The sequence below is a fragment of the Taudactylus pleione genome, unplaced genomic scaffold (genome assembly GCF_031769625.1).
Source record: "Taudactylus pleione unplaced genomic scaffold, aTauple2 ptg000053l, whole genome shotgun sequence".
In the NCBI taxonomy this organism is placed as follows: Eukaryota; Metazoa; Chordata; class Amphibia; order Anura; family Myobatrachidae; genus Taudactylus; species Taudactylus pleione.
This window is the reverse complement of record NW_028284455.1, coordinates 2,346,657-2,364,782: the sequence shown is the minus strand read 5'-3', so window position 1 is coordinate 2,364,782 and position 18,126 is coordinate 2,346,657. Positions and strand designations below refer to the sequence as shown.

The 18,126-nt window shown below is 42.3% G+C and overlaps 1 protein-coding gene across 14 annotated transcripts in view; it reads left to right on the top strand.

Moving 5' to 3' along the window:
• Positions 1 to 18,126, top strand: part of PARD3 (par-3 family cell polarity regulator) — a 629,380-nt gene that overhangs the window by 95,240 nt on the left and 516,014 nt on the right. For all 14 annotated transcript variants that reach the window (XM_088462693.1, XM_088462692.1, XM_088462686.1 and 11 more), the window contains exon 2: positions 10,940 to 11,041. In XM_088462693.1, the coding sequence (XP_088318819.1) occupies positions 10,940 to 11,041 (102 nt within the window). The remainder of the gene's footprint in view (positions 1 to 10,939; positions 11,042 to 18,126) is intronic.

Below are 18,126 nucleotides of genomic sequence, written 5' to 3'. Positions count from 1 at the left end.
GATAAAATCCCAAGATCGGCCCACAATAAACAGCTTCTTACTCCTAGGTTTTTTACTCATCAAATGCTCTCCGTCACCTTTTCAATTGGGAAAATTCTATTCTTTTTTTGCGCCCCAGATCGCTCGTCTAAACGGAACGATATTCAATTTTTATTTTTTTGTGCATGTCGCGCCCAAATAGATTGGATTTAGAGGTGTAAAGCCGCTAAACTCGTCTAAAGTCCTGCTTAGCGCACCCAAGCAAGGATCTTTTTGCCGATATCTGCTCGCCACTTCAGGAGGCGGCGAGCAGAAATCATGCATTTGCGCCCGTCAGCAGAAACAATTGAATAACTCCAGGCACGCAAAAAAACCTGCCCCTTGCAAAAACAATTACATTCCATCTTTTATCTGGAATAGTGGGCCTGAATAAAACTAAAACGTCGCTAAAAGCTCCATATACTCTAATATTAAAGCAAAAACACGTATAAGGTCTGTTACAGTACATGAATCCTAAACTATTAAATAATTTTTTTGTTTGCATACCTCTAGTCAGTGTTGAGATGCTGTAGGGATAAGGTACCTTGTCCCACATTTGATGGAGCTGTCCAAAGATAGATTCTCTCCGAAGGGAGTGCACTGTCTCAAATAGGTATTGCAAACATTCACATCCATTACATATTTACTTGATGTTACAAAATGTCAAAAAGCAACAAATTGGAAATAGCTAGAACCCCCTTAATTTTTGTCAGTCATTGCTAAAGTGTTGCTAGTATACTAACTAGAGAATGACAAATATTCTCCATAATATATAGAAACATAGAATTTGACGGCAGATAAGAACCACTTGGCCCATCTAGTCTGCCCCATTTTTAAACATATTGTTACCTCAACCCTTATTGATTCTTACTTTTTTTGAAGGATATCCTTATGTCTATCCCATGCATGTTTAAATTGCTCTACTGTCTTAGCCTCTACCACCTCTGATGGGAGGCTATTCCACTTGTCCACTACCCTTTCTGTGAAGTAATTTATCCTCAAATTTACCCTGAACCTACCACCCTCCAGTTTTAGAACATGTCCTCTTGTTTCTGTCTCAGTTTCTAATGTATTAATATCCTTCTGGAGATATGGCCTCCAGAACTGAACACAGTATATGAGATGAGGACGTACCAATGACCTATACAGTGGTATTATCACTTCTTTCTTTCTACTACTGATTCCTCTCCCTATGCAACCAAGCATCTGACTTGCCTTCCTCATTGCTTTGTTACAATGTTTGCTTGCCTTTAAGTCACCTGAAGTAGTGTCTCCTGGATCCTTTTCCTCTTCAGTAGTTTCCAGTATAGTCCATTAATACTATATTTAGACTTTGGATTCTTGAGACCCAAGTGCATGATCTTGCATTTTTTGGCATTAAACTGTAGTTGCCACGTTCTTGACCATATCTCTAGTCTATCTAGATCATCAATCATTTGTTTTACCCTTCCTGGTGTGTCTACCCTGTTGCATACCTTTGTGTCATCTGCAAAAAGGCATAGTTTCCCTTCAATACCATTTGCAAAGTCACAAATAAAGATATTAAAAAGCACTGGTCCAAGTACAGATGAAAATGCTTCACGAGTATTTTGGCTCCTATGGATAACATTTTGAGGAGACTTTCACACTACTGATATGACGTTATCACCGTACACCTTGACAAGTTGGCAAAGAATTTTAGCTGCTGATGTGCCCTTTAGGTGCTGAAATCTGATAACACTACGCACCTCAATGTTTGACCATGTTTCCACCAGCTTCGGCACAGCAATGATCATATTTTTGAGTGTCAGTGTAGGGATCGTGACATGGTTGGTCAGCTTGCCAAATTATTGCAATGTTTTGGAACTAACATTTCCTGCATTTAAAGATAACAGTTTGGAATATAAGCAGGAGAGTACCGAGTATGAATGATTTATTTTATTTAAATAGTGTGGTCACATACCAAAGGCACCGCAGATGCTTGAGTGCCGTGGATTGAAGCCAATTGTCTGTCTGTCTGTCTATCTACATACAGTACTGGGCAAAAGTGTTAGGCAGGTGTGAAACTGGTAGAAACCAGTGGGACCCAGGTACAAGCATAAACTGTTTGGAGAAGGCTGGCCAGATGTGGTCTTCATGTAAGACTTGCGTCCAAAAGCCATACCTTCAACGTGGAAACATGGCCAAGAGGCTCAATTATGCATGAAAACATAGGAACTGGGATGCAGAAAAATGGCAGCAGGTGCTCTGAACTGAAGAGTAAAAAATTTAAATATTTGGCTGTAACAGAAGGCAGTTTATTCACCAAAGGGCTGGAGAGTGGTACAATAATGAGTGTCTGCAAGCAACAGTGAAGCATGGTGGAGGTTCCTTGTAAGTTTGGGGCTGCATTTCAGCAAATGGAGTTGGGGGATTTGGTCAGGAAAAATGGTGTCCTCAATGCTAAGAAATACAGGCAGGTACTTATCCATCATGCATTACCATCAGGGAGGCGTCTGTTTGGCTCCAAATTTATTCTGCAGCAGGAAAACGACACCAAATATACAGCCAATGTCATTAAGAGCTGTCTTCAGCGTAAAGAAAACAAGGAGTCCTGGAAGTGATGATTTGGCCCCCACAGAGCCCTGATCTCAACATCATCAAGTCTGTCTGGGATTACATGAAGAGACCGAAAGATTTGAGCAAGCTTACATCCACAGAAGATCTGTGGTTAGTTCTCCAAGATGTTTGGAACAACCTCCCTGCTGAGTTCCTTCAAAAACTGTGTGCAAGTGTATCTAGAAGAATTGATGCTGGTTTGAAGACAAATGGTGGTCACACCAAATATTGATTAGATTTAGATTTCCCTTCTGTTCATTCACTTTGCATTTTGTGAATTGATCAAGATAAACTATTAACACTTCTATTTTTGAAAGCAGTCTTACTGCAGCATTTTTTTTAACACCTGCCTCAAAATTTTGCACAGCAGGGATCGCGCTGAGCAAAAAATGTGAGAGTCCCGGGGACCCCTCTCTTTAAAAAATGTGGGTCCTTCTCCACTGTTTCTGGGTCCCATCACATATTATGGGGGTTGAGGGCGGGAAGCAGTTCGGACAGTGCTGGGGGTAGGTATCAGTTGGGGTAGAGGAGGTTAAGGTCAAGCAGCAGTTGGGGTAGAGCTGGGAGTAAAGGCAGGGAGAAGTTGGGGTAGAGCTGGAGCTAGAGTGGTGTAAGGGCAGGCAGAGCTGGGGGAAGGGAGGGGGCAATGGCAGATAGCAGCTGGCGCAGTACTGGGGGACACGGTGGGGGTTAGGGACAGGCAGAACTGGGGGTAAGGAGTGGGAAAGGGTAAATGGCAGCTAGGGCAGTACTGCAGGGGCAAGGAGGGGGTTAGGGGCGGTGCTGGGATCAGGATAACAGCTGGGGCCCCACTGGGGGTAGACAAGATTTGTATTTATTGTCTCAATGTAGGAATGGTGAACGAATGACAGCTCACCTGATAGCAAAGTTCTGTTTTCCCCGTATGATGTTGAAGCGGTGATCCGTAAATGAATGTGAAGCGGCTGGTCCATGCCATGCTGATTGATCCAACTGAATTTGTATATGTGTAGATCTATGTGGATCAGTTACCACACTGACTTTTTCTATATATTCAGGTATCTGGATTATTAAAGGATATGCCTATGCTAATTTTTAATACATTTGACAATTAAATTTATTAAAACATTATTGGGATTATCTGAATTGTGTGTCCTTTTGGTCTGGGACAGACACTGTGGCGCTATCCATCACTTATCTATCTCCACTGAATTCATTTTCAATTAGGGTGTTGGGAGACCCCTAGGAGAGCTGCCTGTTGTGTTCAACCATCCATGATGGGTGGGCGTCCATACCTATTTTCCACAATAATATTATATTTTATATAAGCTTTATTTTTATGATCTGTGAATTTTATTAAATAATTATTTGATTTGATTTTGGCATTGTCCATTTGTTGGGTGATCATCTTCACACATTGTGGAGTTTTTATTCATATTGATTTGGTACTAAGGCCCTCATTCAGAGCCGCTCGTTAGCGGCAGTACGCTCGTTCCGAGCGATGTTTGCACATCTGCGCATGCGTACGCTTTTTAGTACGCATGCGCGAACCAGTCAGTGCGGCCGAAAATCCTTTGTACGCTATATAGCGAGTGCCTGCTATTTTGAGTGACAGAATGAGGCGTATGTGGGTGGTAACAGGGGAAGGTGCTTGAAAATGGGGAGTGGAGATCCGAACGCAGGCGTGCTTAAAGGTCAAAACGGGCGTTTTATGGGTGTGTATATTTAAAACAGCAGCGTCATTGACCATGTCACTGGGTTATTTTATAGCCAGAACTGCACGCAAATTTGTGGTAGCAAACACCAACCACAATAATAGCGAGCAGTTCATACGCTGGTCGATGTACTCGATTAATCTAATAAATAGCGGACATGACGTAGGATGCGTGCGGCCAGGGGGCGTTTTTAACAAATAAACGAGCGTATGTTTTGCTCGTTCGTTCAGACTTAGAGGTGTGAACACACTGCAATGTGCGTACGGATCATTTAAATAGCCACCCCTTGTTTTTAAACGAACGACCGCAAATAGCGTCCGGCTCTGAATGAGGGCCTAAGATCAGTGTATTTTATAAGATTGTTGTACAAATGATGGTGTTCTAGCGCCCTCAAAGGTACCCTCTTCCCTATAAATATTTTACTTTTGGGTCCCACGAACAGGGCATCCCCCTCCAAGGTGCAGCTGATATAAATAACAGGTGCAAAAAGGGTTTATCTGCTTGAATATATGTGTGTATATGTGTGTGTGTGTATGTATATATATATATATATATATATATATATATATATATATATGTGTGTGTGTGTATATGTATATATATATATATATATGTGTGTGTGTGTGTGTGTGTATATGTATATATATATGTGTGTATATGTATATATATATATATATATATATATATATATATAGCACAGTGCGGTACTTCATAGAATCCCACTTTCCTATATCCTAATCCTCTGTGAATCTTCTGACGCCAGAGCTCCGAGCAGCCCACCCTGCAAGCCGGAGACGCGCCTGAGATGACAGCGCAGGCGTCCAGGTGTTGCGACAGCTGACGCTGTCTCTCGCTCCGTTCGTCAGCTGATATTCTACAGCACATAAGTAAACGAAAAATGTTTAAAAGCCGTGTTACACATTTTAATACTCCAACTTGCTAAGCTTATATGGTTCTTGGAGGAATCAAATACGGAGCACCACTATATATAACTACAGTATAGTTTTGGGTCAATTTGTACAGGTTCTACAAAACAAAATATGTAATGTTCAACATTTCTTGCAACAGTGTTCAATAATATGTTACATTGGTTCTGTATCACGATCAATATGGTGAGCCACAAGAAAGAAAAATAGTAAGAAGATTAAATTAAATAAAATAGAATGGAAATGTAGAGGATGAAAAATATCAAAAGTTCAGTGCCTATTCCAGTTAATCTTCTCATTGAGACCATTCGGTTGAAGAGTGTTTAATTTCAGAATTCATCTAGTTTCCAACCTTGCTAGATCCAGATTGCTGTCACCTCCTCGGACTTTAGGTTGAACATGATCAGTGATCATATATTTAATAGAAGCTAGATTGTGCTGTTTCAATTTGAAATGGTTCGCCATGTTCTATTGCTTTACCCGATAGGGCTTGCCTGATGGCCGAGCGGTGCAGGGCCATTCTTTCTTTAAAAGTACGGCTATTCATTCCCACATAGTACAGGCTGCATGTGTACACTATCAAATAAATAACACATTTAGTATTGCAAATTAGAACGTGGCGTATTTTAAAAGTGTGGCCAGAATGTGGGGAATCGGTATGATTAACCGCCGGCGGCATCCCAACATGGACGAAGATCCCAATCGTCCTTTAAGGTAAGTATCGCTAATCTCTTTTTCCCCCCTAACCCTCACTTAGGGGGTGCCTAACCCCCCCCCCCAGTGCCTAAACCTAAGTCTCCAGGGGGGTGCCTAACCCTAACCTCCCCCCGGGGGTGCCTAACCCTAACACCCCCTAGTCTAACCCTAATCCTCCCGGGGGGCTGCCTAACCGTAAGTCCCCCCCGGGAGCCTTTAACCTAAACCCCCCCCCTGCGGCTGACGGCGCTTGTCTTACCTTCGATTGGGAAGCTGGGCTCCCGGGGCAGGTAGAATGACAGGCCGGGATTAGACAGTCGGGAAGCCGGCGGTCGGTATTCCAGGAATGATGACGTTTGTCCATGAACGATGACATTTTGCCTCTTTCTAAGTTCAATCTTTTGCCGAGTAATATCCGAACTCGGCGTAGAAATCCGAACCCGCTTATCTCTAAAATTCAGTAATGTCTGATTTGTAGAGGTAATCTGAGGTTTTTACCTCTTTTGTAACATGCCATAGGTCTTACATGTTTAACCCTGCTGTTCTGCTCGGGTCTACTATACTCATGTACTGTTCGGGTCAATATGACTCGTATCATAAAATTACGCTTTTCATTAATATTCAAAAAATGGCTATTCTCCAAACTTTTATTAGAGTAAATAAACATTCAGATGAACAAACAAAAATTACGAGCGAACTGACAAAAACAAAATGATTTTGTTTTGGGTCAAATAGACCCGAACAGTACAGCAGGGTTATTGCACTTGATACAAAGAGGTGAAAAGATGACATAATCCATATGTAAACCAATGAACTGACACTGTATTCATAATTTTCAGAATTTTCATTGTTGCAGTAATGTGTTTTTCAAAACATTTACGGTCACTCACTAGTGTAATATTCAAATCAGGTCATATTGACCTGAACAGTACATTAGTACTAACTACTCATAACTTCATTATTTTTTTGGGGGGGATTATAATAAAATAAAATATGGAAATCATGTTCACATAAATAACGAACTGACACCGAAACAAATTTTGTTTCGGGCCAAATAGACCCGAACAGAACAGCAGGGTTAAGACTGTGGAGATCAGGGTCACGCGGTACTATCGGCCATAAGGCCCTATATATTCTGATAGGAGTGAGGGCAGCGTGTAGGACATTGCTGGACTTTGCTCACTTGTGCTGAGCCTGTCTGTTTTCCAACAACCAGTGTTTTTTGCCCAACTGGAGCAGTGGTGCTTAACCAAAGTGCCTTAAATATGTACCCCAAAGAGAGGTAACTGTTTGGGACTAAGTGTCACTATTGTTATACCACACAAAACTGATTTTTATGTTTTGGAGGAAAGATTATTTTTGAAACCTGCATTACAAATTAAAAGTACAAAATATGATCACATATTAGAATTTTTGGTTTGAAACTGTGCTTTGTTATAGTGAAGATCTTCATCTTTGGAAAACCATTTCTGTAAAATTGTATTTTGCAACTTCAGCAGATTTGTGGTCTTTTCCTTTTATTCATGATTCTAGGGAAAGCTTTAGATATGGAGAAATTGTTTAATATTTGCGGCTCTGATAATCAGCACGCTATATTTTCCCAACAACATGAGGATACAGAAATCAATTATCCCATCACAATATGGAGGCGATTCAGTTGTATTTTGTAGGCGGTGATAATTAATGGGCGTCCAACGGAGCAATTCAGTTGTTACTCGTGTTCATGTGGAACAAGGGAAAAACTGTTTTTGCCAACCTCCCCCTAATTTTCCTAACCAACATACATTCGCTAGGGCAAAGCGGATCCTATAGATCCCAACTAATACTAATCTGAATGCAGCCGCTGCAGTTTACACAGCAGGATGACTCCATCAGAATAGAGCACTGCACACTGTTTTTTACAACATTTTTTGATATCAAATCTAGTTTAACCTCTTAGTTCCTGGAAGCCCGTCAAGCAGCCTCCTACAGAAGAGCACTGGGAAAATAATCAGTGTATGTTGTAGCAGCTTAGTGCCAGTTCCTGTAAAACAAGCTGTGTATATTTCTTGTCTGGTCTTGTTAGCTGAGATCTCTCTGTGTAGAACTGGGAAAGAAGCAGCATTGTTAGTCATAGTTTGGGAAAGCAAATTATATGTTTGCTGTTCTCAGTCTATAATAAAACATTGGGTTCTATACAAGTAGAGTTTTCTCCATATGTTCTTTCTCACCACATGCCTGACGATCTCTGGCGTAAAGTGTAGCGGCATTTCTCCTCTTTTTGTGTTTATCCTCAAAACTGAAGTGGCTGTAGCTCCTTTAGACCTTTTATCACTCATAAAGAAATACCCACCCTCAGGTGTTAACTTATGTGATCATGTTGTTTTATCTATATTTGGACCACACTTAGATGAAAGCGTGTGTTATTGACTTTTGACTTCATCTAATGAATAAAATGATGGAGAATCCCAAGGCCTAATAGGGCGTGTATGATGTGTTGGATGTAAACAGGTTAATCAGAACCACCTGGTTTGTGTAAAACTGACTTATCCTCTCAAAATGGTATCTTGTGCTTCCACTAGTTTAAGAGCTGACACTCATAAGAAGTCTGGTGGCGGGTGAGTGTGGTCTCGATGTGATTGGCTCTGTAATATTTGGGGAGTGGTATTAGTATGTAATTAATGAGGAGTGAGTTTGTGAAAACTCAGGATAGTCTCAGTGCTACCAATGGACACATACTTCAAGTGTATACCCTTTATCAGTATGCTCAGTTTTACCGCTTACCTGGACCCCCACTACACACACAGAAATAAGTGTCATTGCTGCTTCATACATTTGCTCCAGTGTCCTTTCTAATCAAAGAAATGGAACCATTGTTTTAGGAGCAAATTGGGCAATAAATTAATTGGGCTCACTGCCTATTTATGACTTCATCTCTACGATCGTGATGCCGGGCGCCGGTCTCCCGGCGCCGGGGAAATGCGGGCGTCTACATCTAGACGCCCGGCATTTCACCCATGCCGGGATAAGACAGTCGGGAAGCCGGCTGCCGGTATATAGGCAGTCGGCTTCCCGATTGCTTCCCGGCATCTCAATAGCCGCCGGTGCAAATCCTGAAGCCGGAACCCCGAACAATGCACATCCCGACAGAGGAGATAAGTACCCTAACCCTCCCTTAGTGGTGAATAATCCTAACCTTCCCCGCAAGTGCCTAACCTCCCCCTGGGGCTGCCTAACTCTAACCCTCTTTCTCGCACCCTAAACCTAACCCCCCTGGTGGGGCGCATAACCCTATCCCCCTTCCCTGTGGCTAAACCTACCCCCCTCCCCCCCCCTCCAAAACCTGGGGACAGTGCTGTGATATCATTCAGGATAGCGGCGTCTGCATTTTGCCGGAGGCTGGGATTCCGGCGTTGGTATATCGGCGGCCAGGACCCCGTCCGCCGCATTTTAACTACATCCCCCTCCTAACATCATGATCGAGACTGAATTTTCCCATTCGGCCCAGAAGTTGGGACATATGATCCATAAATTTTTCTCTGAGCAGCGGTGAACAAACGCGGCATGTACCTGCCGCTTGTACGCAATGTGCGCCAATGAAAATGTGATGGAGAGTGACGTGGCCATGGACTCATTCATGTAATGACACACACCCCTGGCACCCTCCAGGCACAGAATAAGTTTGGAGGTATTATTATATCCATATTAAATATTTTCCTAATTATCGTGAGTGGCCATAACCTTCTCTTGTGGAATAGAAGAGTCAGACAAATCTAAGCCATCTTGAGGTATCTTTTATGGAGCTAGAGAGATGTATCCATCGAGACCTCTAGAATGAGGGCCTGATTCAGCAAGGAACGCAAGTGTAGGCACGCACTCGGCTGCTGCATGTATATGCTAATCAATGCATACACATGGCAACCGTAGCGTAAGATGCTGACGCTCAGCACTACACATTGCCGCCCAGCGGCAACATCGGTAACATCAAGAACCATACGCACAATAGAGGTTGACTTGTTATCGTGCAGGATTTTGGCCACCTCTTGCATTCATCGAGTCGTCTGGCTGCGTATGCCGCTGCACTGCCTTAATTATGCACGCACCTGTAACGGCGTCCCGATGCACAGGCACACCTGCGTTTGCCCGACCACCCCCCCGTCACCACCCATAAACTGTGCTTCCTGTCAATCAATATCGGAAGGGTCTGCGTACACTTACCCTCTCGCACTGGCTAGTTCGCGCACGCACAGTGTGAAATCATTGGCTGAGTGCCTGCATTCTCTCACTTGCGTTCCTTGCTGAATCAGGCCTAAGTGAGATTGCTAGATGCCGGCTGTGAATTTGCTGCTACCACAGCTTCCTTAGCTTGGTGGATTAAACAAGGAGGGATCTCTCAGTAATTGACCTTAGTTTTATATTGTGTATCATTTATTCATATCGCTTAGAATAAAAATACAATAATTTAATACACCGATTTGTGTCTGAGAGAGAGTTTAATGGCCTGGTTCAGTTTAAGCATACAATGCTAACCTTCAGATTTATGTATTTGATGCAGTATTGCATCTACATTACACAGCAGTCATTTTGTTGCACAACTGCACATGAGCAACCTGTGTGACCCTGTTACGCCGACTGCAGGGTTGTCTGTTGTGAACAAATTATTAGTTGTTATGGGCAATTGGGACCATTTTCCCTGTTGCTATTTGTGAGTTTGTGTTGTCATTTTCTTAGTATAAGTTGTACTATTTCATTTTAAAATGTTAAATATTTCACTCTGGCATTGATGAATATTAGCGGACCCTGTAACGTAAAAAAACGTTGACTTGTCACATACATAGGATCCCATGTTGTGGGCGTAATTGTATAACAGGTAGCTATCCAGTCCATGTTATAAGAGAGAGGAAGATCTGTGCAGAACACTGTTGTCTTGTGCTGAGTTTATATTATTATCAGCAGATCATGCAGAGTCAGTCATCACAATGTCACCTATATACATAGAACTTTGAATGGTACTATAACAGAATGTCTTACTGTTGTGTCTCGTTACAGGAGCCTAATTACTGGATACAAGTCCATCGCTTGGAGCACGGTGATGGGGGCATTCTGGACCTTGATGACATTCTTTGTGACGTGGCTGATGACAAAGACAGAGTAAGTGTTATATAAACACTGGAGATTCTATTTTGGACCATTGTTATATCTACACTCTTTATTATTTAGCTGCAATGTTGATATTAGACTTGATGTTCCATTACCGACGATATGCAACTTTGTATGAAGTGGGCACAAGCATTGACAATTTCCAAAGTTTAACCTCTATATTTAAAAGGTTTGTGTAAAATGTAAGGACATTGTAGCTGAGTGCGGTAATGAAGCTGCTGGAGTTTGGATTGGGTGATTGTTTCCATGTCCGAGAATTTTGTTTTTGGGTCAAAAATCCAAAGCTCTCAGCATTTCATTTGGTACTACAGGTTGAGTCTCCCATATCCAAATATTCCGAAATACGGAATATTCCGAATTACGGAATAATTTTGGCATGACTGAGATAATAAAACCTTTGATTTTTGATGGTTCAATGTACACAAACTTTGTCTAAGGCACAAATTATTAAAAATATGGTATAAAATTACATTCAGGCTGTGTGTATAGGGTGTAAATGAAACATAAATTTATTTCATGTATGTACACAAATTTTGCTTGAGCCACAAAATTATTGAAAATATTGTTTAAAATGAGCTGCAGGCTATGTGTATAAGGTGCATATAACACATATATGCATTCTGTGTGTATATTGGGGTCCCCTTCCTAAGATATTTCATTATGATATGCAATTATTCCAAAATACGGACTATTCCGTTATCCAAAATACCCCTGGTCCCAAGCATTTTGGATATGCGAGACTCAACCTGTATATGTCAGGATTAAAGTGAGGATTGTATATTGCATTAATCATTGCTTGGTTCTTCTTTGTGTGCTCATGGATTGTGGAACAGCTCTGTGTGTATAACTGGGAAACTTGGACTAGTTTATTCAGATTTCACACAAATAATTTGCAAGTAGATCCAAAGCTACGGTAACAGAAAGAAGGTTTACTGTATGAGGGCTCATTTACCCACAAGTTGTGCATTTTAGTAGTGTTTTTTAAATGTTTTTTCTATGGGCAAAGTACTTAGTTTTGTAGGAACACTTATTTGCCATATCATGCTTAGGCATCCTGCCTGTGAGATGCTATTTTGCACCGACATGCTGCAATGGAATGCCACCCAACTGCAGTAGGTGTGCATAGCTGACCGACCTCTTCTCCGTGCAGAAGTGGTGCTACCACTGCGATACAATATTAGGTCATTGGTTTAGGCTTTCCTTTTGTTGCAAGACAAGATATGATGGGACTTGTAGCTTAATAGCCCTAGCATCTACAATGCCTACCTCTGCTGTACACTGAATGATTCTACTAGATGATCTTATGGTGCCATTTTAAACCTTTTTTTTTTTTTTTTTTTTAATGCCGACTGGGAGCAGAACGTTACAATTCCTGTATGATCTATGGCAAGGTTTCTTTCTGTGTAACTTAATCCTGATGTGCTTGTGAAACTTCATACATTCCTTAAGCAGTGTCTTCGCTGTGTGCAATGCGGCTTCAAGAATCCTCACATGACAACTGCCACAGGCCTAATGAAAACATGCCAACACCATACATTCAGGATAGCAGGTGGTCGTGCTTTTTTTTTTTTTTTTTAAAGGGGACATTTACATTGTCACTGTGTCTGGGGTCCTCTGACTGCTCATCATATATAGCAAACCAGTGTCTTAGATCTGAGCATAAAGAGCGCTTGTTACCTTTGCTTGTACGTCTTTGATGTGTCCTAGGCACAGTAGTCATTCTCCCAGGCAATTACATGTCCTGATAGACTTGAAATAAGTACAAAATCTTCTTTATTGCATTTCGCAAGACTTGAAGTGCAGGATCTTAAAGATGGCTGTTGCTGGCATGAGTCAGTATCTGCAGTGTGTGCATTTTGTCATCTCTGTGACATTGTCCAGCAGTTCCTAGATAATCAGTTGATTATGCACTAGAGAATCACGGGTTGGGTACGGGATCCTGGTGGTTGACATGCCGGTGGTTAGAATACCGACTGCGGCATCTCTACTATCAGAATCCTGACCCAATTAGGTAACTGTCCTAACCCTAATCCCTAACCTTCCCCCTAACCTTTCCCGCACACTAACCCTCCTCGTAGTGCCTAACCCTCCCCCTAACCCTAATACTTACCTCAGGATGCTGGTGGTGGGGATTCTGAGCCTCGGCATCCTGACCGCCGAGGCTCAGAATCCCCACCAGAGTCACCTGTGTATTCTCCTGGAGCTGCTGCAGATCAGTCATTTCAAGTTGTTTTTTAAAGTGTGAAGCATAGTTTGTTTTTTATATATAAAAAGTTCAACTTCGGGGTAGACGTTTAAGACTGGATCTGTGCCCCCCTGAAAAAAGGTCAAAATATTGCAGTTTTCTACCAAATGCCGTCTTTGCCACGTGTGCTCCTGAGATCGACTGTCACCATTTTGAGGTATTCTGACTTATAAAATATTATTTTCCAGGAGGTAGGGATGGACATCGGAAGCCCACCATCAAATGCAAAAGGATTCAGACACCGGCCTAGATGATTTTAAGCCATCAAAGCTTGAAAGCTCCTCATTGCATATGCGCATTAGTCTTCCAAACACTGCTCTCGTTAGTGATCGATGTGGTCTGTCAAATAGGAAACTGCTGCCATATAAACTGCCCTTTTGCAAGACTCAGGAGGGTGCGAGAAGAAATCCTTTAGTTAGCCTAAAAGCGCGCTGAATTGAATGATCCAGGAACTCCTTCCTGGTGCTATCAACAGAAATCTTAATTGAACCTGCCCCATAGTTAGTAACTGGACACCAAATATTCTGTTTTTGTATTTTTTATTTCATTAGTCCGTTCTGACTGGCATTGTGCGTAAGAGATACCCACTTTGGGTAACTGTCATGTTAGTTCACTAACTGATGCATTTATTTCACATTTTGGAATGAGCCTTATTGCAGAACTATGGAAAAAGCTAGCTTGGCCAAGTGAAAGTTTGATGTGCTTTCCTTTCTATATTTTTATTAGGATTACATTTCTTTTTTGCTTTTATTCAAAACATATATTCTTTATTTTTTAGTTTCTTAAAGTATCTGGAAATAAAACAAGGTTTGCAGACAGTCTTTCATGCCATGCTTATGATTTGTGGTCATGATACTATAAATTACTTGCTAGTATTTGCTGTTTACAGTATCGGTTTCCAGCTAGCTGCTACTGCGCTGTGTGTCAGGAAGGACACTCCCACCCAGGAATAGACCGTCTCCAGTTGATAGATATCTGACCCTGCTATGTGCAGCCAAGTGGAAAGTGTAGACTGTCAATGGTATGGGTGAAAGTGGAAATGGTATTTCATGGACTCCTTGCCAGGGAGAAGAATAAGGACAATAAACTAGATGTTTAGGATTAATTTCAGTGTAAATTATTAAAATGAATCTAATCTCTGTTAAGTTGAGTTAATCAAAAAGTTATGCTGTGCTGAAAGCTGCAGACGGAGTAATGGTTAGCATTACTGCCTCACAGCACTGAGGTTGTGAGTTCGATTCCCACCTGTGTAAGGTACTTCGATTTCTTCCCACACTTCAAAATTATACTGGTAGGTTAATTGGCTCACAAAAAAATTAACCCTAGTGTTTGTGTGTGGGCATGTGATAGGGAGCATAGGGCCGGATTCAGACCCGGACCTAAGCTGCGTTCGCTCGCTCTGAGCGATGGTCGCACAAGTGCGCATGCGTATAAGTCGCAGTGCGCCTGCACAAACAAGCGTCTGCGATGTGAAATCGTCCGCTCGTAGTACACAGCCTGGCCGCTACTTTGAGTGATAGTACGGTTTGTGGATGGTAACAGGGGAAGGTCCTTGGGAACGAGGGAGTGGTGTTGCAAACGCAGGCGTGCCCGACCGTCAGGACGGAGTTTAATGGGTGTGCATAATTAGCAAAGTAGAGTAATTGAACATGTGACTTGGATGATTTTTCCATGACCTGCTCGCACTGCTTGCGGGAGCCTAGGTCTTCCTTAAGTGCTGCGAACAGCTCCCGATGGTCCCGATTAACAATGACGTTTGTTGCAAGTGGCAAGGGGGCGTCTTTAAACAGTTGCGAGCGCAATAATCCCTCGCCCGCTAAGACATAGAGGCGTCCTTACACCGCAAAGAGCGAGCGCATGTTTTGCATAGACGGCCCCTTTTTGAGAGCGAGCAGCCGCAAAATAGCGACCGAGTCTGAATCAGGCCCATGGATTGTAAGCTCTGCTGTGGCAGGGGCTGATGTGAATGGCCAAATATTCTCTGTAAAGCGCTGCAGAATGTGTGTGCGCTATATAGATAACTGGTAATAAAATAATACATTAAATAAAGACAGAATGAACGATAAAGTATAAGTGGCACCTTAACACATATAATAATAAACAGTTCATGTTTATAGGCTGTTTATAGAGCTGATTTAGTGATAACCAGGCAGTGCCGATAATGTCCATTAGGCTCAGATGGGATGGTTCCGGTAAACATGGGTTGGTCTGTCCTTAAGGCTATCCCTACCTTGTGTTCTGGTGGGTGATGATTGATATTCAGCTTCTGTTCTTTTGTTCCCTGGCCGGAGCCAGAACGGGTGAGTATACTGTACCACTCGCGTAGCTTGTAGTGGCCACAGAATCACAGCGAGGAGAGGCGGAGACGTGTTCTGTCCCGTGACTCGTGGTGGTAGAAACTTTTGCTGAAATGGCGGTGATCGGATAACTTCTGAAGAACTAACTGTTTTGATCCCTGGTCCTGGAGTGGTAGAGCCTATACTAACTGTTGTACTGTGTGAGTGACTGTTGCTGCTGCTGCAGGACCGAGGGCTGCGCTATGATTGGCTCTCTGACACCGTAAGAGCCAATCAGAGATAGCAATGTGCCCTGGAGCTTAGCAGCAGCCTAGAGAGGTGAGGGAGCCAGGGTTGAGCAGGATCACATTGAGGCAGACAGAACGTGAGAGACAGCCTCTAACGAACCCTTGAAGATGCCCTGATGCAGACACAGTAGCCAGGTAGGAGCCAGGGTAGACATGGCTATCAGGAATAAAAAAAATAAAAAACTATGGGAAAACCATCAAATGCTTTCCTTTCAGTGGTGGCAAATATCGGAACACCACCATCAAATGGTTAAAAATAAGTGTTTAGTAGCTATCGGATTCCGATGTCCATCCCTACGTTGAACCTGCAGGTGGACTCTGGCCACCACTCCTCCACCGTGAAGTGCTCATCCAGCATGATGTTCCCGCTCAGCCACATGCCCTCGGTGAACAGGAGGCACCTCCCATGGAAGTCAGTGCTGTTCTCGGACAGGGGTACCACAGCGAGAAAGCCCAGGAAATACATGGTACGTTGTGCAAAGAGGACATTGCTCATCGCCATTTTCAGCAGTTGGGGAGGGGTTGCGCATGGAGGCTGCGAAAATATGCACAGGTGCCCCAGCCGGGACATAATGCAGGTATTGCTTATAGTAGCTGCAATACAAATCTGTCATCCATGATCCTCCTGCCCTTCCCAGCACACCAGAGGCCAGGCCCCAGCCAGCTGCAGAGCTGGGGGTTGTGATGACACTGGTTAGAGAAGCAGGGGGCAGGCGTGAGAAAGCAGGTGGTCGTGGTGAGATGCAAGGGACTGTGCTGACATGCTGTAGGTTATCATGAGATGCAGGAGGCTGTGGCAAGGTGAAATTGCTCCTGTTGGAAGCCAGGGTGGGTCACTAGTACTATATATATATATATATATATATATATATATATATATATATATATATATATATATATATATATATATATATAGACCATGCTTTTGGCTCTTTAATGGGATCCTAACATACTTTGTTATGAACGTTGCATATATTTAAAAAATAAAATTGTAACCAAAAATCTCAGTGATTATTTGAGTGTAATGGATTAAAACAGGTAAAACTAATTTTCATTGGTAAATTTTGTAATTGCCTTTTTTTTTGTACATTTGTGCCTTTTAATAAAATAATGGGGGCGATTTCAACCCCTGTGAGTGATGGGTTCCCGACAGAGCAATTCAATTGTTGCTCCGTTTGGGCGCGAATACAGCATGTGGTCACATTTCTGTTCACACCCTCCTGAGGTAGCGATTAGTAATGTGCGAAAAGTCCTGGTATTGGACGCCCAAACTGCTGTTTTTGTGCGCTAACCAAGACTTAAGAGGAGTTAGTTGTTTTAAGCGGCTAATCCCGTTCTTTTTGGGCGCGACGTGCAACAAAGCATGGGCGCTTAAAAACAATAGAATATTGCCCCCATATCTCTCATCATTAGACACGAGATCGGGCGTAATAAAACTATTTAATTCCCCCCGCTGATAGCATTTCCAACACTGATCACTTGGCACAAGCTTCAACATATACTAAATATTTTGCTTTCAACTTTGCTGCCACCTAGTGGAGTACAAATGTATTTCTGTTGGCTATGTCCAGGTATTAGTATGATTACCATTAATCTGTTTACTGTGCAGATTTATTACTCAGCATTTTACTGAGAAAATGTATTAATTTACATCTCTCCATGCTCCAGTAGAGCTTACAGTCTAAATTCTCTAACATGGGCAAGATTGGACACAAGCATAGTACATTCAGGCTGAGCACTCACCTCCAACAGTCTTAACAGTTTTAGTTTTGGGTGTAAGTGGTGGACAGTACTTTTATTATATCTTCTTTGCCTTTGCAAAACAATAGACTAAAGGACAGTTTACCATGCGGGACTATAAAAAAGGTTCACAGTATTTTAGTGTTTAGCTGAATTCAAGAACGTTGAGTGCAGTGTCTTAAAAGTTTGCAAGGTCTTAAATAAAAATGATTACATAATGTCATTAAACCTTAAGCACAGGCTGATTACTATTAAAGGATTCCAATAATATATACACATGTACATGCAAAACATGTGCTTCGTAGAACTTTGCATTATGATTCAGGAGAGTAAATGTATTCTAAGCCTCTCTATGCATTATATTTACTAAGAATCGTGTTTTGTCGTGAAAAAAACATGCTGGGCATTGCTCAGACACTCGAATTTACAGGTTGGGTATGAGATGCCGGCGCTCTGTAATCTGGCGGCCAAACTCTCGACGCCGACATCCCAACAGGGTTTAGGATA